We start from the raw sequence: 24,815 nt of genomic DNA, 5'->3' as shown, positions 1-24,815 counted from the left end.
CGTGGGTCCTGGGACACCTGGGCCTGGGCACTCCGAGAGCCAGGCATCAGGCACAAGATGTTCTCCCTGTGGACCGGGGACTCTCGGCTGCACCTGCTGACCCCGCAAACAGGCAGGCACCACCCAGCCTCCTTACTGCCACCTGGCACCTCTGACCACATTCAGATATCTACAGATACTGGGGAGATCTAGATCTGAACCCTACCCCTGCCCCTTACTATACGGGACCTTGGGCTCCTGTCTGAGCCTCGTCTTTCCCATCTGTAAGACGGCAGCCACATAATCAACCTTACAAGGTTTGCAGCAAGGATGAAACAGTCGTAAAGGGCCTAGCAGAGGCCCTGGCATGCCAGAGGAGCTCCATAAATGCGAGTGTCCCTCTGTCGCAGCCCCGGCCTGGACACTCAAGCTCAGCTGCTGAGGCTTGGCCCCGTGGGCGCAGAGCGAGGGGGCCGGCAGCTGCTGGGGCCGAGGAGAAGAGTGCCCCTCTTTGGGGATGGGCTGGAACCGGAATGTGGCTCTCCAGGGCTGCATTTCTGCCGCTGGCCTGGCTATGGGAAGAGCCCTCGAGAGGCATGAGAGGAATCCCTAGTGTTTCCTCGGCCATCCCAGCATTGCTCACAGAATCGGACTCTGACCAGGTCAGCTTACTGCAAAGACAACAGCGTGTGGCATATGCCAGTCATTCCAGCCACGCCGCACTGGCTCTGAGCAGCCAGAGGCCTGCCATGGCTTGTTCTGAGCTAAAAGATCACAAGGTGGGAGAGAGCGGGCGGCCGAGGAGTGGCTCAGAAGCCGACAGCTGGCGTCCCACACCCGGCCCTAACACGAGCTTCCCCTGCCCTCATCATGGAGCACCCATCACAGGTGGCCGGGGACCCTCTCAGGAGGCTGGCCCCCAGGTTTTGGAAGTGGCCAGTGGAAGACTAATTCCCTTCACGAGCTGGCAGGCTCTAAGCTATCCTACGTGGTGCTAGGGACAGGAAACGAGGCCAAAGAACCTGATAACTGAAAGGATGTGAAGACAAGGTAAGTGGGTTTGCCCGGTTGTCAGAAGTTACTTTCAACTTGGCGTCTTGAGCCCCTAACTCCTCAGATTTGCCCTTATTCTGAGAGGAAGTGGCTTGCTTTTTAGGGCTCCCCAGCAAAGTCAGGGCCCAGTGGGGTGGGAGTGCCATTCACAATGCAAGGAGAAAGGTATTGAACATCAGACAGATGAAGGGAGGCCTAGGTTTTTATAAAGCGGAGCCAAGTTCTTCAACCAAGCCATTTGGAAGGCAAGAGCTCCCCGTCTTCCGGCATTCAGAGAAGAGGCGGCTTCGAGCCAGCCCCTGGCTGCCCAGCACAGAGCCCGCAGCCTCGAATGGGCGGCCGCGTCGGGACTTACCTTCCACTGCAGAGAATGGAACCACTGGTCTCTCAGGTAGCTGTTGGCAGCCTGCAACGACAAGAACAGGACAACGAGGTCCAGTCAGAGCCTTTCTCAGGCTGGCATACGGGCCCCAGCCTGCCCTGTCAGACAGCATCTACCCCGGAACCTAACGAGTCTTCTGAAGGACTTGCCAAGCTAGACCCAGGTAGTGCAAAACTGGAACGGAAGCAGTGACTGGGGGACTTTCTGGAAAATAACCATACCCGCCACTGTGCACTGATTCTGCTGGGTATGCGTGACTTTGGTCACTGCTGGCTGGAACAGCGTTAGGTGCACCCATGTCCTGACTTGTTGGGGATCACAGGCAGGGGGCCAGGGGATCTGAGAAGCCCTGTCTCCCAAGTGGGCACAGCCCAGCCCTATGAGGGGGTTCTCTCCCTGCACCCAATCCATGGAGGAAAAACTGAGACCCCAAGAGCTCACGTCAGCCAAGTGCAGGCACTCCCAGGCAGCCCGGCCTCCACTCTGAACCCTGCCAGCTGGGAGAAGCACCCAGCCCTGAACTCAGGAAGACCTGGGCTAAACATCACGGTGGGGGTAGAAAAACTTTCCCTGACCCACGCCTCACCAAGATTTCACATGACCTGAGACCTTGGGCAACTCGTTCTCAATTTTCTCATCCTTAAGCTGGGGACAGCAGCCCTGACCTTGCAGGGCGGCCGTGAGCACAAAGAGGGATTCTTGTAAGGCATCTAGAACAGTACTTGGCACATGGCCGGGGGCCAAGCAAAAAAGTAGCCATTGTTTCATCACCGTCACCATCGTCAGCATCATCATTAATTACCCTCAAATAAAACGTGGCTGGAGGAGGCCTCTGCCCACCTTGGAGCGGCCACCGCCCCCACCCCGGGCTCTAGCTTCACAGAGGGCTGACTGTGGGCTGACATGGGGCCAAGCCCTCCGTGCGGACTGGCTCTTCGGTCCTTGCAAGGCAACCCCAAGAGGCTGGCACTGTCGTCATCACCATCCTCATGGCACAGACAAGGAAATTCTCCCAGGACCTGACAGGCAGCAGGGATGGGGCCAGGAAAGTTCCGGAACCCAGGCGGTCTGACCCACGCTTAAACCCCACGAAGGGCAGAAATGCAGCGTCCATTTCCACCAGACCCCACAGACCTCTGCTCCAAGGGACCCTGACCCTGACGACAGGGGCACTCGCTCTCCAAGCACGAGTGTCCGTCTACCTGCTGGCCCCGACCTGCGGATGAACATGCACACACATGCACGCACACCTGGACAACTTCAGTTCACCCTCACTCAAGGAGACCGTTAAAAGGCCTTCCAGGCTTGGCGGTAGATTCCCGGCCCCATTCCAGGTCATCCATGGAACACCAGCCCTCTCCCAGGCCAGAGTTTGCAAATCTCCACGTGCAAGTCAACTGACCCGCTGTGTGCCGCGGAGAACCAGGCTCTCGGGGCCGAGCCAGAGCGTCACGTCAAACCCCGAGCGGATGCACACTGGCCGCGGAGGCAATGCTGAGTTCGAGCCTCTGATGGGGTGTTGAGCAAGCTGGAGAGAAACCCTTGGGGAGATGCGGAGGGGCCTGCACTGGCTGAGGCCCCCCGGCAGCCCCGGGTCAGGTTCCAGCTCTGCCGGGGTCTCCCGGTGTGACCTGGAAACCATCGCTGGACGACACCGTCTGCGGCGGCCGAGTGGGGCCGTGGAGGCGGATGGGGGTTTGCCATGTGGGGAGCTCTGTGCTGCCTGCTGTCCACACTGACCTACTTCTTTGGTCTTGTGACAATTCTTGTTTATGAGTATGACAGAATACACCCCAAGCTCGGGAAGTGATACAAGAAGACTCCAAATGCTGAGCTGATCCGTGTAAAGTGCTGACTGAGCCCAGAGCCGGGCACAGGCGCAGCACCCCAGACGGGGCTCTCCGTCTCTCAGCAGCCACGGAATAAAAAAGCCCCGGGCAGTGGCACTGGCTGATTTCCGTGGCCTGAACATTCCTCCTAGCTCATTCCACGATGCCGAGGTGGTGGCCCTGAGCCAGAGTTGATAGAGGTGCTGGGAGCCAGCTCCTGCCCATCCCTGGTCCACAAATGGCCAGAGAGATGGGGGGCTGCAGCAGCCAGAATAACACCCCCCTCCCCAAGATGGACACATCTAAGCCAGTGACCAGGGGACCTGACATGCCAAAAGGGCCGTGGGGACGTGATTAAGTTAAGGACCTTGAGATGGGGGATTATCCTGGATTGCTGGGGTGTTGGATGCAGTCCCAGGGGTCTTTAGAAGAGAGGCAGGAGGGTCAGAGACAGGGACCAAAGTGGAGGCTGGAGCGAGGGGGCCACAGGCCAAGGAAATGTGGGCAGCCCCGACAAGCTGGGAAGGCGAGGAAATAGAGTCTTCCTAAAGCTTCCAGAAGGAGCCAGTCCTGCCAAGGCCTGGACACAGCCCAGGGAGATCCATGCCTGACCCCCAGAACCATAAGATGTTAATTTGCATTGTTTTCAGCCACCGGGTTTGTGGTCATTTGTCCCAGCAGCCACAGGGAACGAGGACGGGAGGGATGGGCGGGATGGGCGGGCTGGCTTAGCTGTTCCACCGGCTCTGGGGCCCACAGTGACCCTGGGCACCGCCTGGCAGTGTCACCAGCTGGACCCAAGTGAAGGCCAAAGAGTGAGATGAGCAGAGGGCGCTGAGAAGGATGGGGGGGAGACCCACTTGCTCCCTCTTTGGTGCCCCTGGCCCCTCACGCTGCCCCCCCGGGAATGCTCCCGTGTGCGACTGTGCATGTTCTGCCACCACTGCCCCCAGGGACTGGACGAAGGGATTGCCGGGCAGGCTCTGAGCTCCCAGGGGCAGCTCTCATTTCTAGCCCCGCAGCACCGATGAGCCGCACCTGACACGCGAGCGAGTGGCCACCTGGTGAGGCACGAGAACCAACACGCAGAGGCAGGAAGCAGGAAGCAGCACGGGCGTTGGCAAGCCATTGACGGGGACCAGCTAGAGACTCCAGTTTTCGTTTCCTGGGCTGCTTGCACAAATGCCACGCAGCAGGTTGGTTTAAACAATGGGAATTTAATGGCTCACAGTTTTGAGGCCAGGAAAAAGTCCAAACCAGGGCACCTCCAAGGCGATGCTTTCTCTCCGGAGTCTGTGGCGCCCTGGGCTGGCTGCTGGTGATCCAGGTTCCTGGGCTCCCGTCACGTGGTGCTGCACCTCACCCTGGGCCACACCTTAACTGAAGTAACCGCTTCAAAGGGTCCTTATAATGGTTTCCCACCCAAGGGAACGGATATAGTTTAAGAACATGCTTTTCTGGGGTGCATACAGCTCCCAACCATCACAACTCCCTTCCCCATCCTGACACCAATCGAACACACACCCACCTTCCCCTGGTGACCAAGCCTGGCCCCCCTACTCTGGGGCCTCCCCCCATGGCCCCCCTTCAGGGATCTGCAGGGGTCTCTGACCGCCTCTCCCACACCCGCAGGCAGGGCGTACACAGGGGATCCCAGTCAGGTCAGTCGGAAGCCCTGGCAGGACTCTGGATCTTGAGCAAATGATGCCAAGATGAGGGGAGGGGAGAACTCATCCGGGGCAGGGGCTGTGTTCTGTCCAGCATCTTCCAGTAAAGATGGTCACTGGGCTCCCACTCCAGTCCCCCCATCTGCCTCAGCTCCAGTCCCTTCCCCAAGCTGGGTCTCCCGGCTTCCATCCTTCCATCCAACACATTCCCTTCCTGCTGGAGCTGGCCAGACTCCACTGCGGCTGCCTGCATCTGAGAGCCCCGGGGGACCCAAACGGCTTCGCTGGCCCCTCCTCAGAAATGAATGTTGGGGTGACCTTTCCTGCAGCCGTTTTCCCCAGGCCAGTATTCCACGGCTGTGGCTCTCCCAGTTACGCCACCAGCCCTCCCGGAACCCCAGCCTCCCAAGCTCACACACCCAGTGCAGCCGGCTCAGATCTGGGTCAACCAGGCACCTGAACAGACCTTCTCTCCTGCCCCTCGGGGCCTAGCCTTGTCCCCCGAGCCCTCCACCCAGCCCAGCAGCAGAGGTGACTGGCCCAAAGCCCACCCACATGGAAGCCTTTAAAAGCCAGCGCACAATTTACTACCTTCCCTTTCCTCACCAGGATAATCAAAACATTCTGGATGGTGGAGGCTCTAACAGTAGAGGCCCAGCTGACCCACAAAGGAGGGGCAGCGGGAGTGAGAAATAAATCTTTGCTGTTTGGGGCTTTTTGTCACTGTAGCATAACCCAGCTTGCCCTGACTGATACATCTGCTCAAGATCAAACTGGATATTTGTGGCAGCTGAATTTTCTCTTTTGTTGTCAGTATCAATCTCAACATATTCTGAGCACTTACTGTGCCCAGACCCTAACCAAGGTGCTACAGGAGATTAAAAAAATATACAAAGATAAATAAAGCCTGCTCCTTTCCTGGTAGACCCAACTTTAAACCTTATTATAACTAGTGCTGTGTCAAGCCAGCATGGGTTGGTTTGCAAGAAAAAATTGTGCTCATCTCTTCCCAAATCTGCATTTGGCAATATCATGTCAGTAGCTTGGCATTGGTTATAATAAGAGTATGTACACCTCAGAAATCGGCAAATGCTCCCAAACAGGGCTTTCTTTCCCCTGGAGAGGCAGCTGTTAAAAGTTTCCTGACACACCACTGTTCATGATACTTTCTTGCTGTGTGATCTTGGGCCAGCCACTTAACCTCTTTGAGCATCTTTTTCCTCACCCCAAAAATGGGAATTATGAAATTACATCCCAACTGGGTTTTCAGGATTAAATTAATTAACCTATATAAAAACTTATATGCCTGGCACTTTACTTTATAAGCTCTGTATCAGTATTTGATATTTTACTACTTTCCTATTGTGGCTATAACAAATTGCCACCAATTTACTGGCTTAAAACACTAAAACATTTATTCTTATAGTTCTGGAGGTTAGAAGTCTGAAATGGGTTTCACTGGGTTAAAATCAAAGTGCCCCTTTTGGAGGCTCTAGGGAGAGCCAGTTTCCTTGCCTGTCTCAGCTTCAAGAAGCCACCTCCATTCCTTGGCTCACAGCCCCTTCCTCCATCTTCACAGCCAGCAGCGTAGTATCTCCCAGTCTCTCTCCCATCTGAGCTGTGCTTCCGTTCTCACATCTCCTTCTCGACTCCGACCCTCCTGCCTCCCTCTTATTAACATCCCTGTGAGGATAATGGACACACCTGATAACCCAAGGATCTCAAGATCCTTACCTTGATCACATCTGCAAAGCCCTTTCTGTCATGCCCAGTAAGATGGCCATAGATTTCAGGGATTAGAATGTGGATGTCTTTGCAGGGGAGCCTGGGATGTGTGTGTTATTCTCCTAATCACAGATATTATTGCTCTTATTATCTCTAAGGTAGGGCTAAGAACACCCATTTCTATTTCAGTATGATCTAAGATAACATATCAGATATGTATACAAAGGGTACATACCAGATGCTCAATTAATCAATAAATAGATGAATTAGAAACAACAGCAGGAGCTAACATTTCTTTAGGGCTTCCCATGTTTCGGGCATTATACAGTATCACACCGGTCCTCACAGCAGCTTTGAAATCTAGGTATGCTGCTGCATCTTCCCAATTTACAGATGAGAAAACCGAGGCTTAGAGAGATGTAGCTCCTCGCTGGCTGCATGAAATTGGGTGAGCCACTTTAACCCCTCTGAGCCTCAGTTCCTCGTCTGGACAACAGAAAGAGTAATTCCTGCCCCAAGTTTAGTTGTGAGAAGGAAGTGCAATGGCATGTTGGAAAAACACACCCCAGTGCCAAGTGCTGTAAAAAAATCCATCTGCCCATTCTTGCTTTGAAACAAAGTATCTACTTGTCTTCCCCTCCCAGGTCTGCAGCATTCACAGCCTTCCAGGGAGAGGAGGAGAAGGGCGTGTCCGCGGGTTCTGATACCTCCAGGAGCTAAGGGCCTCCTCCCATCCTTCCCATCTGGGCTCAGCCTGGGCTGCCGGGCACAAAATGGTTTCTGTGGATGCCTCCACCAGGTGCCAAGTTCATGTCTGCACAGACCTGTCTACTGGCGATTCCAGACACCCCTCCTGGGGGTGATGATGGGTGGGGGGTGTGGGATAGGGGAAGCTGCCGGGTTGCCAAGAGAGGTTCCAAGGGCTCAAACAATGGCAAGCTAGATTTTCCTGACCCTGGTAGTCCTGACACGCCCCAATCTATCCATATGCCTGCCTGTGACGCACGGCTTCCCTCCTTCCCCCTACGCCTTGGTCCTGCTGAACAGCTCCCATTTCCTCACCAAGGCCTTGTTCTCTCCTCTGGCTTTCACGCACAGTGTGCGCTTCACCAAGAACGTGCCACGTGTACCCCAACTCCCTCCACTGCCTGGCAACCTTGATTCACCCTTCCGGTCTCCCCTGAAATGCCTTTTCTCCAGAACACATTTCCTACAGGGGCCAAGTCAGGTGCCACTGCTAGTGTTTCACAACCAACTTGTCTGGTTGTCCCTCTTCCCCTCCAGGCCTCGGGCTCTGTGAGGACAGAGACTATGTCTGAGTCATGCACCACGGTGTCCACAGAATCCAGAAAAACATGGGTTTAATGAGTGACTGACTCACTTGTTGAGTGAATGAATATGCTCAGATGGATGGATGCATGGACAGATGGATAAATGGATGCATGGGTGAATAGAAGACAGACGGATAAATGCATGGGTGGATGGATGGACATATGGATAAATGTATGCATGGAAGGATGTGTGGATGGATGAATGGATGCATGCATGCATGGATGGATGGACAGACGGATATATGCATGGCTGCATGGGTGATGGATGGGTGGATGGAGCACTGCTATACCCATTCTGCTCACTGAAGAAAATTTCATGTGCCATAGAACTTCAAAAGAACTTTTTAGTCTTGATACCCTCTCTTCTGCAACTTGAATTAAACCAAGGCTCTAGAAATAATCATAGTGGCCTTTTCTTGAATGCCAAACACCATGTTAAGCATTTTATGTAAAATATCTCTGATCTTCACAGTAGCCAGGGACAGGCATTATGGGGCCAAGTTCACAGATAAAGTGAGTGAGGCCTGGAGAGGCTCTTCCCGCTGCCCGGGGTTACCAGGTTAGTGCTTGGCGAGTGCATGGCAGGGCTGGGTTGGAACTCAGGTCTGCCTGGCCCCACAGTCTGCTCTCCTTACTACCCAATCCTGGAACACAAGAGTGAAGTATTGAGCTCTTTTGGGTTCCCTGGAGTTAGGCTGGGAAACCTAAAAGCATTATTTCCCCACAGCAGCCACCTGCTGATGAGAGAGAAGAGGAAGGACTTGGCACCCCATGGCAATAGCCAAGGAGACCCCAGCTCACAAACAAGGGGGTGGACCAGAACTTTCCTCTGGAAGAGGGGGTGATGATCCGTGGTGTCACCACCACCTTCTCGTGACCACGTCCCTCTAGCACAGACAGAGCCAGAGAGGCTGCGACAAAACGGACCATCAATAGCTCCTCCTTGGGCTTGTCTAGTTGAGAAGCGCACAGGCTGCCGGGAGACTCCCCGTGCCCACGGCCTCCAGCCAGGCTGACCCAGCCCCTCAGGCACCCTGGGCACAGCTCTGACTGCCAAGGGTCACCTGGAGCAGAATCAGGTTCAAACCCGAGAAAGAACCCCTCTGCAGTCTGGCCGGCGCAGGGCATTCTGACTTTTCACAGAGATGAAAGGGCCCCGTTCCAGGCAAATTCTGCCTAATTTCCTCCTCAAAAGTTGCCAAGTTCTTTCTCATTGTTGCATTGTCTTCAGAGGTGAGGAAAACAGCCCAAAGGGCACTGGGGTGCCAGTTCCCAAGTTCCCCTTCTCCAGCCAGACTTCTTAGGGGAAAAAAAAGCACCTGCTTCCCAAACCGGAAAGGTCTTTCTATACAGCTTCCAGTAAGAAGGCAACCCCGCCCCATCCCTGCTGCCAACGTTTGGGGTAAACAGCTGCCATCTCCCTGAGACTTCTGGAATGTCAACGAGAAGGGCCCACTTTCAAGAAGGAGCGTCTCCCGGCTCCTGGCCTTGCCCAAAACCCTGTTTTAGGAGCAGTGGACTCTGTCCCTGTTTTTGGATGGGTGGGAACCCAGAAGTGAGGCAGAAATCCCCAGAAGACAATCTGCCACCATGTCATTCTTTAATACCCTACAGCCCCTCTCAATGAAACATGAGCAGAAAGGGCATGGGGGGAAGAAGGAAAATCAATGTGTCCTTTTTGCAACCAGGGATTCTGACAACACGGCATCGGGGGAGCTCACGGCAAACACTAAGCAACCAGAAACACCCCAGCTGGGCCCACGCTGGAAGGCTCCGTGCCTCCCTCTAACGATTCCAACTGCCGGCGACTGCTCGGTGTCTCCGAGCTGGGGAGAAGGCACATTTGCCTAGAAGTGTCTTATCCTTCCTCAAACGTACATGGTCCACCTCCCCGAGGTCTAGGTGAGGCACTGATTTGAAGTCTAACAAAGCAGGCCCTGGGAGAGAGATTGTGAGGGAAGAGGGGGGAGTGGAGAGAAGAGGGGAGAGACAGAGAGAGGAAGGGAGGGAGACAGGCACAGAGAAAGGCGGGAAGTGGAGAGAGACATGGAAACTTGGAGAAAGACATCGCGAGAAAAAGAAAGACAATCCAAGGAGGACTAGAGAGACACTGAGAGCGAAGTACAGCAAGAGGTAAAGAGAGAGAGAAGAGACAAGAGAAAGAGAGATGGAGGAAAAAAGTGTCCAAGAGAGGAAAACTGACAGATACGGGAAATGCAAAGAGAGAGGGGAGAGAGAGAGAGAGAGCTGGGGAGAGCCGAGGCAGGCTGGGGCAGAGAAGGGATACCAGCCCCTCTGTGGGTCAGAATGACCTGGAGCCCCTGCCCTGCTCCCAGCAGAGAAGAGCTGTCTGTTTGTGGCAGGATGGGGCGCTATTCAGGTTTTCAGGCCTGCTGGAAGACTAAAGAATGCCCAGCAATGCCAAGGCTATTTTCCCCATGGAGTGCAAGGTCAAAATGAAAAGTTTCTAGGATCCAGTGCTGTCTCAAAGAACTTTCTGCAATGATGGAATGTTCTAGACCCCTGCCACCCTGTTCTGTTGCACCAGATGCATGTGGCTGTGGAGCACCTGACATGTTGGCTGATGCAATGAGGACCTGCATTTTTAATGTGATTCGATAAATTAAACTGAAATGTAAATAAGCGGGCACAGCCAGGGCCCCTGGACTGGGCACTCTACCCTCTGCCACCCAAGGCACCCAGGTAAAGCTCTTCAAATTGGCCCTACCCAGCAGCACACCTGCTCTCGGGCCTCCCTACCCCAGAGCAGGGGAGACCCGTCCCCAGGGTGTGGGGGCTGCACTCCCTGACACTGCTATTCCAGGTCCTGTTACAATGTGTCATACATGAATCGGGACAAACCCAAAGCCCACAGCCAGCTACAGCCAGCACCTAGACCAGATGATGCTGAAGAAAGTCCTGCCCAGCACCTCCGGGGCACCCCCCTAATGGTTCAGGGTGTCCCCTGGCCTCCCCAGAGCCACACGGACCTCCCAGCCAGGAGCCCACCTCTGAGACAGTCTGGAGCCCACTTACTTAACGAGACGGCCACACGCCACCCGGGAACCCCAGGAGGAAGAAGGGAGGAGAGGGATGAGAAGCCAGCAAAGCCGGAGCTGATCAGGGCCTACTGCCCCTGGCCTGACGGAGATGACCGGCAGTGGGCTGGGGTGGGGGTTGCACCCACCTGGGCTCCCCTGGGTGATGGGGTGGAAGTCCAGCTCTGGGTGGAGGAGCGGCGGGCACCTCCTCCTCCGTGCTCCAGCCTCTGGCTCCTGGTGGCGGCTGCACCGCTCTGGGGCCGGGCAGGGAGCGAGCGGGGTGCTGGGGCAGCCGGAGGCCCTCCCGCTGGCTCATCAGCACGGCAGGGGGGCTCTGATGTGGGGCCCCGGCCGGATGCGGCCCCGGCAGGTGAGTCATCACAGCTGGGCCCGTGGCCACCGCCAGGTTAAAGGGACATTGCAGGACCAGCATTGCCAGCAGCCTCACTGCCCGTCTGTTTCCAGGGCAGGGGGTAGGGAGAGGATGCTCTGCTGCTCTGGCCTTTCTTGGCCGTAGAGGCTGCCCCCTCCAGCCAAGAAGCAAAGAGCCCCTCCTGCTGGCAGAACCAGTGGCCTGCAGAGGTGGGGTGAAAAGCGCTTGGGGTCCCCACCTTCTCTTACTGCACTAGTTCAAGCATTTCCCCTCATCTGTCTCCCCCACTGTGGCTCTCTGCCACTCACAGACCCAGTCTGAGTGAGAGGAGACCCCTGTCAAGCACATGCTGAACCCACTGTATTGCTGCTATCCCTTAAGAGCTTTCAATGGCTCCCTATTACCCTCAGAATAAATACACCACATGGCATCTTAACTTGGCTAACAAGACCCGCACGGTCTGACAGCTCTAGACACCTCCCCACGGGTCTGAAGCCCACCTCACCCTCTCCTCAGGCCACAGCAAATGCCTCCCCCAACACGTTCATGCTCGGCATCCACCATTCCCTCTGCCCAGGATGTGTGCCCCCTCCCCTTGTCCTGGGCACACTCTTCCTTGTCCCGCTATGCCCAGCTCTAATGTCACCATCCGTGGGGAGCCTCCCTGGCACCCCCAGGGGGAATGAGCCACTCCCTCCCCTGGGCCCCTCCCTCCGGGACAGGCCTCTGTTTGAGCCATTAGCTCAGCCTTCATTTGTTTATGGCTCTGTCTCTCTCCCCAGAGGGAGAAGGAGCTCTTCAGGGATGGGGCCGCCTGCGGGTTCGCCCTCCTCCCCAGCTCAGGGGAGAGGCTAAACGCTCTGTAATGGTATGAAAACCATTACATGGAATGTTCTCGGGCTCCCCTCTCTCGCTCGGCTCACCACAGAATCCTGTGTTGACCACCCAGTCTCCCATCCCTGCTCCTCCCCCACCCAAGAGGGGCTGGCACCCACCACCCGTCCACAGCCTTTGTGCTGCAGTCATCGGACAGGCCAGGGGTGGGGGGAAGGGGCAGGGGCCGGAGGGAGGGGAGAGGCTGAGCCGCTCCCCACAACAAGGAAGATGGCTGGAAAGAAGAGTGAGGGGAGCTCTGCTGGCTGCAGGTAGAGAAGGAAACAGAGAGGGAGAGGGGAAAGGAGGGACCGGGAAGGAGAGAGTGTGAGAGATCAGAAGAAAGCCTGGGAACGGGGTGGTTTTGGAGTCCTTTGAGAGAGGAGGATGGGACTTTTTCCAAATGGCATTCGGCTGTTCAACCCAGCTCGAGCAGCTCAGCGTTCCCCAGAGGCAGACTATGGCTCTCTTAGCGCCAACGTGATGACACAATCCAGTGGCTGCTTTGGAAGAAAGGGGTTTGGAGAGCATCTCTGGGGGCCAAGGGGTCTCCCTGGAGTGACAGGTTTACAAAGAAAAAGCTCTTTTAAAAAAGGCCAATTTACTCCCACCAATGAGAGTAAGTTTTCTCTAGATGAGGAGTTTCTGTCTTGACATCTGTCCCTGCCTGGAATTTGGGTGAATCCCACTGAAATTATATCCAACATGTTTTCTGCATGTGCCTGTGGCCCTTCGCTTGTGTCTGCCGCTCCTTTCTCGGAGCCCCCTCCCGGCCCACGCAGTCCTAGTGGGGTTATTGCTGTAGCACGCAGCCCCGTGTCGAGGGTGGACACCATAATCCGTGGATGTGCATCCCCAGCGGTGCAGAGCCAATCAGGATCTTCCATGAGATTTATATAAGATGCTACAAGGAAATAAGGCTCCCATTTCTTTCAGACTGTGGCTTGGGGCTGCCAGCAGCTTATCTTTCCTCACACAGGGAGAGACCCTGAGTGTCACCAAAGCTAATGCAGGGAAGCAGAGCCAGAGATGGAGCGAAACTGAATGTTAACAGCCTTGTTTGATCCCTGGATCCAGCTATGCCTGAAGGCCTCTCTTGGACTTCCAAGTTATTTAAAACAGTTACAGCCTTAAATCTTCCTACTGCCACAGCTAGTTTGAATCATGTTTTTGTCATTTCTGACCATGAACGTGGTCATTTTTCAAAGGAAAGAGCTCATACTTCCGTGAGCCTTAAAAGACCTAGGTCAAAAAGAAGTAAGGCGCCCCCCTCACTTACAGTATAGCAAAGGTAGCATCTGTGTCTCATTTTCTTTTTACAGGCTTCTAAGGCCCAACAATGCACCTGTGTACCTCAGTTTCCTCATTCATAAAGTGGAAATCATAAAACCCATTTCTCAAGTTTGTTAGGAGAAAAACCTGTAAATCTTCTTAGGAGAAAAAGCTAACAAGTAGAGCTCCGAGTTAGTGCCTGACATGCAGTAGGAGCTCAATCTATGTGCATACCTCCCCACCCCCCTGAGTCCCAGTTTACACCTTTGTTATCCTTGAAGAAAAAAAAACCCTAAGTTAAACAACCTTTCCCCCTGACAGTTGGCTGTCTCTCTCCAAGGGAAAAGTGGAGGGCGAGGGGGTGGGGACGAGGGAGAAGAAACTGCTTACTCATGTTTATCTTACCTGCAGGAGGACAGTTCCCCCAGGAATTGTGAGCTGTAAACAGTACTTCGGGGCGTTCTCCCAGGACAGCAGCTGAACGTCTTCAATAGCACTGTAGGACACTGAGTTTTCCATGTACCCAGTTGGCTGCAGCAAAAAAAAAAAAAAAAAAAGAAAAGAAAATGCATGCATTGGTTACAAGATCAAGTAACATCCAGCCTCAGAAGAAGGTTCCTGAAAACGTCCCCACCCTGGTGACAGGCAAACCGGGGTGGCACAGGCACTGGGCAGCTCTGGGGACTGAAGGAAACTCCATCTTTCCCAGCTAGTGGCGTCCAGCTGGGCGGGGAAAGGGCCTTGGCGGAAATGCACCCTCGGGGTTCGGCTGTGCCAAGTCGGGCCCAGCGAGGGGACCCCCGCCAAGGGCAAACATGTGCACAATCATCTTTGGCATCTGGAGGGCCCTGCATGGCTCCTTCTGACCTGCGCCATCTCCAGCCACCAGCATCTCCTGCCCAGAAGACCTCGACAGCCGCCCCTTTGGCTTCGCTGCCCCTCTCACCCCCCAGGTCCACTCCCCTGCTCATCAATCTTCACTGGCTCCCAGCACCACACTCCCGTCCCGAGCCACAGGCCCTGTGGGTTCTGACTACCTCTGCCGGGGATGCCCCTTCTCACACCTACTCCCCAGCTGTCTCCTCTGTGACTCTCCAGGTCTCAGCTCAACAGAACTTTTGGGGGGCACCACCCCCTGCAGACCCCTTAACACATGCTCATTGCCACCCTATCTCATGATTTTCAGACTAATATTGTACAATTATCTGTGTAGTGTCTGCCTCCCTGGCTACACCACATGCTCTTTCTGCACTGCCTGGCAGAGGGCACGGGCTCAGCAGCATGTGCTGAAAGAAAGAATGACAGAGGCTATTAGTCGCTGACGCTGGGGGTGGGGTTGGGGAGAGACAAATTCACAGCCACGCACTGCTCGCGGAGTCCCGCCACCCTGGAGAGAGAATACTGGGAGCCAGGGGGACGCGCCGGCCACAGGTGCTGGGTGCTGTCCCTGTCACTGTGGCCCCCAAGGCCAGACATCAGAAGCAGAGGTGAGCGGGGCACAGCTGAGAAGAGGCGCAGCCCCCACCCCCACAGGCGCCCAGCACCCACTGGGCACCACAGACAGGGTCTCAATGTGTCCCCAGGGCACAGGGGAGGAAGCGGAGGCCCAGGAGGTCACGTCACCTGTCCCAGGTCACCCAGCTGGACATGGCCAGGCCTGAACCTCAGGCTCCTGACTGCTCTGCTACAAGCAAGAGGCAAATGCAATTCAAAGCACGCGGCCCAACGAGTACCTCTCCCCTCAGGATTGAGGGCCGCCATCAGGGCTTTCTTTTGTGTTCTTTTTCTAACTTTTTATTTTGAAATACTTTCAATTTTACAGGACAGCTGTAAGAACAATGCCTCCATTGGCTTTTTCAGTTTCCATTGTGTCTGCCAAAGTTGAGGTATGGAGGTGGGGGTGCAGGGTGCTTAGTCAGGTGCCTCGATTTCCCTGGCGTGATCAGCCCTTGGGCTCCAGAAGTAAGGGTGGCTGATTGACGGATGCTTCGTTCACGTCCCTCACTCACCCGACAGCTATTTACCAAGATTACTGAGTTCCGGGCCCCATGCGGGGTGCTGGGGATGCAGCAGGGAGCACCACACGCGACATCCTTCCTCTCCCGGAGCCCAGCGGGCACAAAAACAATCCCAACTCCTAAAGAAATAAACTTTCGTGGCGCGGTCGGTGCTGCACAGACTCAGAATAGATGGCCGGTGATGGGTGCTCGGGGACGGCCGAGGGGACGGGGAGTCAGAGCACAGGTGGGTGCGAGGGCGGCGGGAGCGGGCTGGGGCTGGTGGGTGGGACATGGGGCGATGACAGGGCCACATCCGGGGGGCCAGGCCAGGCTGGGAGGCTGGGACGGTGTCATCGGGGGCTTTGGGCTGGTTTACCAGCCTCGCTGGGGCTGTGCATGGAGCACAGAGCCGGGAGGGGAGGACGGAAGCAGGAAAGGCTCCCCCAAGGGTCCGGGTGGGTGACGCTGGTGCTCGGACGCAGTGGGGCGTGGGGAGGACGGAGCCGAGTGTCTCCTGCCGGTTCTCATGCCCCACCTCAGCCCGGCCCCCAGGCCACCAACCCAGAGTGGCCTCAGTTTCCCCACAGAGATATCAGCACAGCCCACCGTGCGGGGCTCCCCGTGGCCCCTCGGCCCTGCCCCAGCATCCTCTGCACTGATACGTTCTCAATCTTTAGCAATAAACCACTCAGCCCGAACAGGACATCTTGTCCTGAGCAACACCAGTGAAATTCAGGACCTGGATGCATTGCCTTTGTGTTTTTCCCGACCGACATTCAAATCTTGATAGCATCTGTTGCTTATTGTCTCCCCCCCACCCCCACCCCCCATCCCCTGCTAAAGGGACAGCAGGAATTTTTGCCCCATTTTATTCCAAGCACCTAAAGAGTGCCTGACATTTAGGAGGTGCTTATTTTCTTAATGAATGAATGAATATTTTATTGAAATATATAAAAAAGAGTTCACCTGTGTCCTGTGATCACTACCCAGAACGCACTTGGGAAGATGCTTTTTGTCCTCAGGAAGCCATGCCCCTGCCATGGGCCCCGGGTGCCCCGAAGGCCTTGCTTTGGCGGACCACTTCAACCTCTTCCTCGCACAGGTCCTGTCGCCTGCAAGCCCCAGGTCCCCAATCCCCCAATGCGCACAGTGGCCAGAGGAACGAGCCAAGAGGCAGTCGTCCAGCACATCTGGAAAATCACTGAACTGCACCAGGCGGGATAGACATATAAAAACCCGTTCTCAAAACCCCCACCGGCATGAGCACTGCCACAGGGCAGCAGAAGTGTGTCATGACCATGAAGCACTAAACTTGGTTATCCAAACCTGGCAAATGGCCAGCCTCGTTCCTCTAGCATCCCACCTTGTGCACACAAGCAGAAACCCCAAGACTGCTGTTCCCACCACAGCCCCCTCCGAGGGCCCCATCTGAGATGTGCAACACGATGGGGCTCTGTCTCCCCAGTGGCTCAGCCAAGCCCACAGCAGCACACACTGTGACATCAGCACAGAGGACATTAACGAGTCGTACGAACCGAGACAAGGGCTCGCTGACGGTGCACGACACCATCTTGGTGACCCTGGTTTTCTACCTCCGCTTTAGCTTTCTTAAGGTGGCCTTCATCTTAAGTCGCAACAAAGGCATTTTGGGGGAAAGGCTGGACATAAATAAATATATACTGTTTTTAAAAAGCAGATACATTGCTCTCCCACTATTTGAAGTCATACTGGCTAAGAGCAGAGTTTTCAGAATCATCGAGACCTGAACTTGCACCACTTACTGTGTACATTACTGCACCTCTCTGAGCCTGTCTCCCCAGTGCTAACATGAGAATGTAATAGGATTATCAGGAGCGTTAAAGGAGATCCTGTCTGTCAGGGGCTTAGCCCAACACCTGGGACATATGAAGAGTTCAACATAAATTAGCTGCTGTGAGAAAGACCCCATAGATCGGTGATCTTCCTCTCCTAAACCCGTAACCCCAGTCTAACCACGAGAAAAACACCAGGCAAACCCCAAGGGAGGTGCATTCCAGCAAACGCCTCCCCAGCATGTCTCATGATTGCCAAGGTCATCAAAGGCGAGGAAAGTCTGAGAAACTGACCCAGCCAAGAGGAACCTAAAGGGACATGAGTTCTAAATGGAATATAGGAACCCAGAACAGAAAAAGACAGTAGGTCGAAAAAAGGAAATCCCAGTCAAGTGTGGCCTTTAATAATAATGTGTCAACACTGGTTCATCAGTTGTGACAAATGTTTCATTCCATGTAAGTTGTTACCAATAGAGGAACCTGCCTGTGGGGTACACAGGAGGTCTCTGCGCTGTTTTCACAATTTTTCTGCAAATGTGAAACTATTCAAAAAATTAAAGATTTATTTAAAAATACACAGCTTGTACTGTCTGTTGTTACTACTTCCATCATCATCATCACCAGAGTCCAGACGGGGAGGTTTGGGGCTTGCAGAGGGACACGTGGCTGGTCGAGGGCCCCCGAGCATGGCTCTCGGAGTCGGATGTCAGCCCCGCTTCTGCCAGGTACTTTCACACAGCTGGGGCGGTTTTACAGATAACTGAGAATTCTCTGGCAATTCGAACATGAAGACCAGAGCTACACTGGAGGAGATTCCTGCAGGGGTGGGAGGCTAAATTCGACGGAAGAAAAGTGAAGTTCTCCTCCACTCGAGGGAAGCTTGGAAATCCAGCTCTAATGTTTAAGAGGACATTACATAGACTGAAGATTTTTTCCTAAAAGTAAAAAAAAGTGCATGACACACTGTATGATTCCACTTATTTGACATACTGGGATAAGCACAACTCTAGGGCCAGAAATCCAATCAGAAGCTGCCAACAGCTGGTGGGGAAGGGGAACTTTTGGGGGTGATTATAAAGAAGTACGGGGGAACTTTTTGGGGTGATGGAAATATCCTATATCTTGATTGTGGTGGTGGTTACTTCACTGCATAGGATTGTCAAAACTCACAGATCTGTTCACTAAAAATGAAGAATTTTACTGTATGTAAATTATAACTGACTTTAAAAAAGGCAAAGCGTGAATATTCAAGATAATTGGGAAAATGAGAAGTAGAATAAATCAGAAAAGTCACATCATAATTGCCGTTAGCGCATGGTATATTTATTTCCTGAATGCTTTCTATACGTAATTTTTTACAATTAGTAACCAAATAAACCCTTTATAAAAGCCATAAAAAAAGCCAAAATAAACAAAAAGCCAAAAACAATTTTTTTTACAGAACCCAATTCATACAATATATATAATTTTGTGACCCACTTAAAAAAAAACACACACACATACAAGACACGATGTCACATATCCCATTTTCTGAGCAGTAGTCTTCAGGACTATTCTGTTAGTGGCTGTAAATTATTCTACCACCATTTATTTAATCATACCCTCCCCTGCCCCCGCTGGACAGGGATCTTGCGCTACTCCATCATGCACATCCTTGTGAAACATGCTTTTCTGCCCTGTGTTTAGGATTATTTCCTTAGGCCAGATTCCCAGAAATGGAATTACTGGGACAAAGGGTCAGAGCATATTTTACATTGCTGCCAAATTGGTCTCATTAAAGAGATATTAAAGAGAAGTGGGGAGCCTGGCTGAGACGGAGGGGCCTGCACCCTGGGCCCACAGCTTGCCTGGGCCCTGCTAGGGCAGGTGAGCAGGGGGTGACTGTGCCACGTGGGGTGTCAGAGATGCAGACGCCCACAGGCCGGGCCTCTGGCCCTGGGGGATGTGCCTCCCATGGGAGTCCGGGACAGGGTCAGGGCACGGCTCCTCTGTCCGTACACCCTTGGGAGTGATGTGGGGCTAGAGTGGGGTGTTCGCACTTGCCAGGTCAGTAAGGGACCACTCGCGCCCTGTGCTTGTTTCCGAGTCAAGCCTCCCCAGCGGCCCCACCAACGCCTGGATCGGGCATCAGGGGGTAGAGAGACGGGGACCCCAGGAACCTCCAGAGCCAGCCACTCCCAGCCAGGCACCTCCTCAGTGTCCCCACCTGGCCTGAGCGGATGGGGACCCGGGGACAAAACCACCCAGAAACAGCCCCCCAGACCCCTGCTCCCGCCTTGAGGCACGTTTCTGGGGACCCAGCTCCCCATACTCAAAGCGGCCTGCTGGTTTCCATGGCGATTTTCTAGAAGTGAGTATGAATCATGATGTTTGGCCTCCGAGACAAGGCTCTGGGCTTACTCCAAGGCACGTGGGAAAGGCGCTGGGCCCCCAGATGGAGAACGCGGGTTCCGGAAACCCCCTCCACGAGCTCAGTCCCGAGGCTGCGGGTGTGGAAAGCCGGAGGATCCTTGCCCAGCAGCCTGGCTACCATGCAGGGCCACCAGCCCCCCAGCCCGCTGGCTCCGCCCGAGTCACCACGTGGGGAGACGTGCAGCCCCCCGGATGCCAGGAGCCACCCTCCCATTAGCAGGAAGGAGCCAAAGAAGGATTCGCTCCCACCCTGTCCCCAAACCCCAACTTCCAGGGAGAAATTCCAGAATCCAATGGCAGGAAGCCCCTTCCATCCCACCCACAGCACAGTCCCGTGGCCTTACCCCTCGTCCACTGACATCCACGAAACAACAGTCACCCACAGCCGCGGCAATATAAGCACGATGGACTCATGCCGCGGTGGACATGGGGCGGCCTGGCTGGGGGAGTGGGCTGCAGCCCCCACCCCCACCCCGCTGCACTGGAGAGAAGCACCCCAGGCAAACCCGACCTCACCAAGCCCCTGCCAAGGAGATGGGGGCATCTCTTTGCGGGGGCTTCACATATATCATCTCGTTTAACCTGAGAGCAGATGGGGGGCGGTGTTTATCCCCATTATCCCAATGCCACAGAAAACGAAACCGAGGCATGCGAGGTGCTTTTAAGAGACACATCCCGGATTCCAACTCACAGCCCCGAGACAGTGTCCCCCGCCCCTCGGTGCAGCCAAACTCCTCCGGCCACACAGCATCCCAGCTCCAGGACCCGGGTGCATGCACCCTGCAAACCCGGACTCAGGGAAAGGAGCCGGGACCGCAGACGAGACCAAGCCGGGAGCAGCCCCACGGGGCTCGCAGGGCCTTAACAGGGCCGTCTCCCCACTGCCCCCCAGTACCCCAGGCTCAGCTCAGCCTCGAGGGTGGAAACCCAAGATGCTCGTCTGGAAAAGGGCTGTCAAAACACTCCGATGTTCTCTTTAATCTCACAAAGGGAAAACTGTACAGCAAAAGCAAATTGACGGGACACAACATCCTGCTGGACGGAGCAGCCCAGGCCCGGTCCCAGGACAAGTCCCCTGAACACCTTCCAGGCCCCTGCCCCTTGCCGGGGTAAACCAAAGATCCCGGCTGCAATTCAACCTGGGCTTGCAGCCCCAGGGTCGTCACCGTTATCACCACCCACGGTGAGCCCTGCTGCCGCCCAGCCGGACACGCTCTTGGCACCACCGGGGAACAGAGCCACTGGCCGCGACACCAACGGGGGCAAGTGGAGTTGGAGTCGTTCTCTTTTGTATTGTTTTCCAATCTTTCTCTGGATGCCAATGCACCTTCTCCCTCTCCCCACCTTCAAAAGGTTACTGCTTTTCTGTCGTGACCCATGAAACGAAACCACACGGCCAAGCTTGTTAAAGTTAGGTGTAAAATAAAAGTAAATGGGCTTCGAGCGAGAAAATCTCTTACATGAAAAACACACACAAAAAAACAACAAAATACACCCCTCGTGTGCTTTATGGTGTTTTCTTTTCGCTTATGTTCTTGTTGGTGGGGATAAGTGTTCTAAGTCCTTCTGCAGGACAAGTAACTCTAGATCCACGCTGCCCGGTAGAATTTTCTTTGATGATAGAAATGTCCACTGTCCGGGTTATTCAATACCACAGCAACAGCCAAACGTGACAACCGAGCACGTGAAACGTGGCTGGAGCAAAAGAGGACTGTATTTTTAATTTTATTTAACTTCCATTAATTTAAATTTAAATAGCCACGTGTGGTCCGCGCAGTTTTGTGTAATACCTGACACATACGCGTCATATATACCTGGTATGCATCAGTTTTTAAAACACCTTTGCCTGATGAATACATTTCATCCTCACAACCAGCCCTTGGGGTCAGTATTAGTAATTTTAATTTCCCAGTCAAGAAAACCGAGATTCAGAACTAAAGGGAAACCTTTATGCCCTGCCCTTCACGACGGGATTCACATCGTCACTCAACAAACGGAGCCCCCCGCCATGTAAGACCCCATGCCAGGGATGGGGGACACCCGTGAGGAGAAGGACACGACCCCAATATCACGGAGCTGATGAGCCAGTGGGGAGACAGAAGATGGCAGGTCAGATGGATGGAAATCTGTGTCTGTGGGGCCTGAATTTCTCCATCAGGCCTTGGGGCCCCTGTGACAGCTGAGCAATTTGGCCAGGCTCACAGGGCTTGGAAGGGAGTCTGGACGGAGGGGCGGCCTGCCCCACCAGGCCCGATGGAGCTGGCATTGGGCCCTGGCACTGGGCATCCCTCTTGCTGTGCTGGTGTCAGGCCCTCCCAGGGAGGCCCAGCCCCCGCAGGCTCCCTGCACCCGTCTCCCATGTCTGTGTTGCCTTTCCCACTTCCATCGGCCCCCTGGATCCCGATATCCCATCACCATGGGGCAGACCAGCAGTGGAGGCTCTGGGTAGGAGCACAACCTGACCGACACACAACTCCTCAGGACAGAGCTGGACACCATGTCCTGGGTTTGTTGAGAACAGCCAGGTGAGTTAAAAACCAGGGCCTCCACTTCACCTCGGCGAGATGCCCCACACCCCCTCCAGCAGGATGGCTCAAATGGAAGACAGATAATGCCAAGTGTTGGCGTGGATATGGAGCAACCAGAACTCTGAAATGGCTGGCAGGAGTTCAATCCTTAAATTACTCTGGAAAACTGTGCACCAGTATCCGCTAAAGCTGAACATATGAATCCCCTACAACCCCGCAATTCCACCCCCAGGCATAAATGCCCACATATGTTCCACCAAGGACCCGAACACAAATGTTCCCTGAGCACAATTCTTTGCAGCCTCAACCTGGAAACTCCCTGAAAGTCCATCAACAGAAGAAGAGTCACCCAGTGGAATATACACAGCAGTATGAATGAATGATCTGTGGTGACACACAACAAGTAAATGAATCACACAAACCTAATGTCGTGCAAAAGGAGCTCAACACAAAAGAATACCCACTGAGTGATTCCATTTATATAAAGTACAAAAACAGGTGAAACTTAATCCACGCTGGGAGAAGTCAGCACACTGGTTATTGGGGCAAATGGCCATCTGGTGTGCCTGGGCCCAAGGGGTTTCCCAGACGGCCACTGCTACGCTGGGAAAGTCCTGGGCAAACCATGTGAGTTGGACACCCTGCTGGTTACCCTTGCAGGGGGAGGGGGCAGGCGGAAGGGACAGGGACAGAAAGAACTGGAAAGAGGCATGAGGGGGAGTCTGGGTGGTGGTGACACTGTGTGTCCACTTTGTGAAAAGTCAAGTGGTACACAGCATGTACACTTTTCTACCCATATGTTATAGGTCAAAAAATATATTTTTTTAAAATCAGAAGTTCTAAAGTAGAATCCAGCCTCCACCATTTGCCAGCTGTGTGGCCTCAGGCAAATCACTTGGCTTCTCTGAGCTGCCATGTCCTCCCTTGTAGAAGTGAGATGCTAGTCACACCCACGAGAGGGCTACAATCAAAAAGATCAACAATAACAAGTGTTGGTGAGGATGTGGAGAAACTGGAACCCCCCATGCTGCTGGTGGGAATGTAAAAGGGAGCAGCCAGCAGGGTAAACAGTTTGACAGTTCCTCACAAAGTTAACACAGAATTACCATATGACCCAGTTATCCCACTCCTGGGTGTGTACCAAGAGAACTGACAACAGGCAGCCACACAAAAACCCGTGCACGATGCTCACAGCGGCATTACTCACAACGGCCAAAAGGTAGGAACCACCAAGTGCGTCCATGGATAGACGAACGGGGGAACAAAATGTGGTCTATCCACAAACGGATTGTAATCAGCCATAAAAAGGAATGGGGTACTGACCCGTGCCCCCATGCGGATGAACCTTGAGATCATGATGCTGAGTGAAAGGCACTAATGGGCACATGTAGGAAACGTCCGTAGAGACAGGAAGCAGATGTGGGGTTACCGGGGGCTGGAGGGACGGGGCTGTGGGAGGTGCTGGTTTCTTCTTGGGCAGGGACTGGGTGGAACTCACAGGTCTGGGTGGGCATCAGCGAGTCCATTTCCTAGCACGGTGCCAGGCACACAGTGGGCTCAGCACACGGAGCAATCTCTGCACGCTTCAACGAGAGGGAATAAGGGGCTCTGCGCAAACGCTCTCCAAGCTCCTCCATCATGCCGACAGCAGGGACAGGGAGGGGAGGCCCAGCTCGGAGCGTGCCAGGCACACGGGGTGACCGGCCGAGTGACCGACATTGAGCAGGACCCATCAGTCACTGAGGGTCTGGCTCAGACCCCCAGACGCCCCAGGAGTTCCCAATCTCGCCCACCTCCTCCAGCCTAGTGTTGACCCCTCCCTGGGGCCCGGGAGGGGCTGCCTGGGGACATGGCCACCCTCCCTCCCTCAGCCCGGAGCGGGCGGAGCAGCACCCGGACACTGGGGCCAGGGCAGGGCAGAAGGACGGGGCTGGCGGAGGCCGTCCATGGGGCGTTCCATGGAGACTGTCGGGGGAACATTCTGGGCTCATTAATCACGAGTCTGGCTATGGCAGCTGCCCCTTTTATGGCCAAATGGCTCAAGAGGTTTAATAATAGAGCAAAAGGCTGACTTCCCACATCAGACCCTTCCAACCACAGACGTCTCGGCGGCACGGGAAGATGGAAGGAGTCGGTCCCCAGGCGAGCGGCTGGGACTCTGACTTCAGGTGGAAGGTTGAGGCTCCTGAGGACTGTGATGTAAAGACGCCTCCCCCCAGGTCAGCGCACACTTGTATGGACAAGGGCAGTCATCGCGTGTTGAGCGGGTGCTCTGCTAAGCAGTCTCCCCACACGTCACCTTGGCTTTCCCAAGGACCCCACAGATTGGGCTCTGCAGAGCCCACTCTACCACACCCCGTCCTGGGGGTGCCCAGTGGGCTTTACAGTCCGGTAGTGACAACACAGTGTGGGGAGCCAGCAATCAGGCTCAGGTCAGGGTGGGGACAGAGGGGGCCCCTGGAGCTGGAAGTGGGCTGGACCCTGCTCTGCGGATGGGAAGTCGCTAGGTGGGGGACAGAGATGGGGAGGGAAAGGATCC

At 54.6% G+C, this 24,815-nt stretch overlaps 1 protein-coding gene across 2 annotated transcripts in view; it reads right to left on the bottom strand.

Annotated features, from left to right (window-relative positions):
* Window positions 1-24,815, bottom strand: part of LOC119519003 (c-Maf inducing protein) — a 232,059-nt gene that overhangs the window by 78,191 nt on the left and 129,053 nt on the right. For both annotated transcript variants that reach the window (XM_037816469.1, XM_037816470.1), the window contains exons 2-3: window positions 13,931-14,056; window positions 1,388-1,438 (exon numbers count right to left, since the gene is read on the bottom strand). In XM_037816469.1, coding sequence (XP_037672397.1) covers window positions 1,388-1,438; window positions 13,931-14,056 — 177 coding nt within the window. The remainder of the gene's footprint in view (window positions 1-1,387; window positions 1,439-13,930; window positions 14,057-24,815) is intronic.

Source organism: Choloepus didactylus, chromosome 22, assembly GCF_015220235.1.
Source record: "Choloepus didactylus isolate mChoDid1 chromosome 22, mChoDid1.pri, whole genome shotgun sequence".
Classification (NCBI taxonomy): Eukaryota; Metazoa; Chordata; class Mammalia; order Pilosa; family Megalonychidae; genus Choloepus; species Choloepus didactylus.
This window is presented reverse-complemented; position numbering and strand designations above follow the sequence as displayed.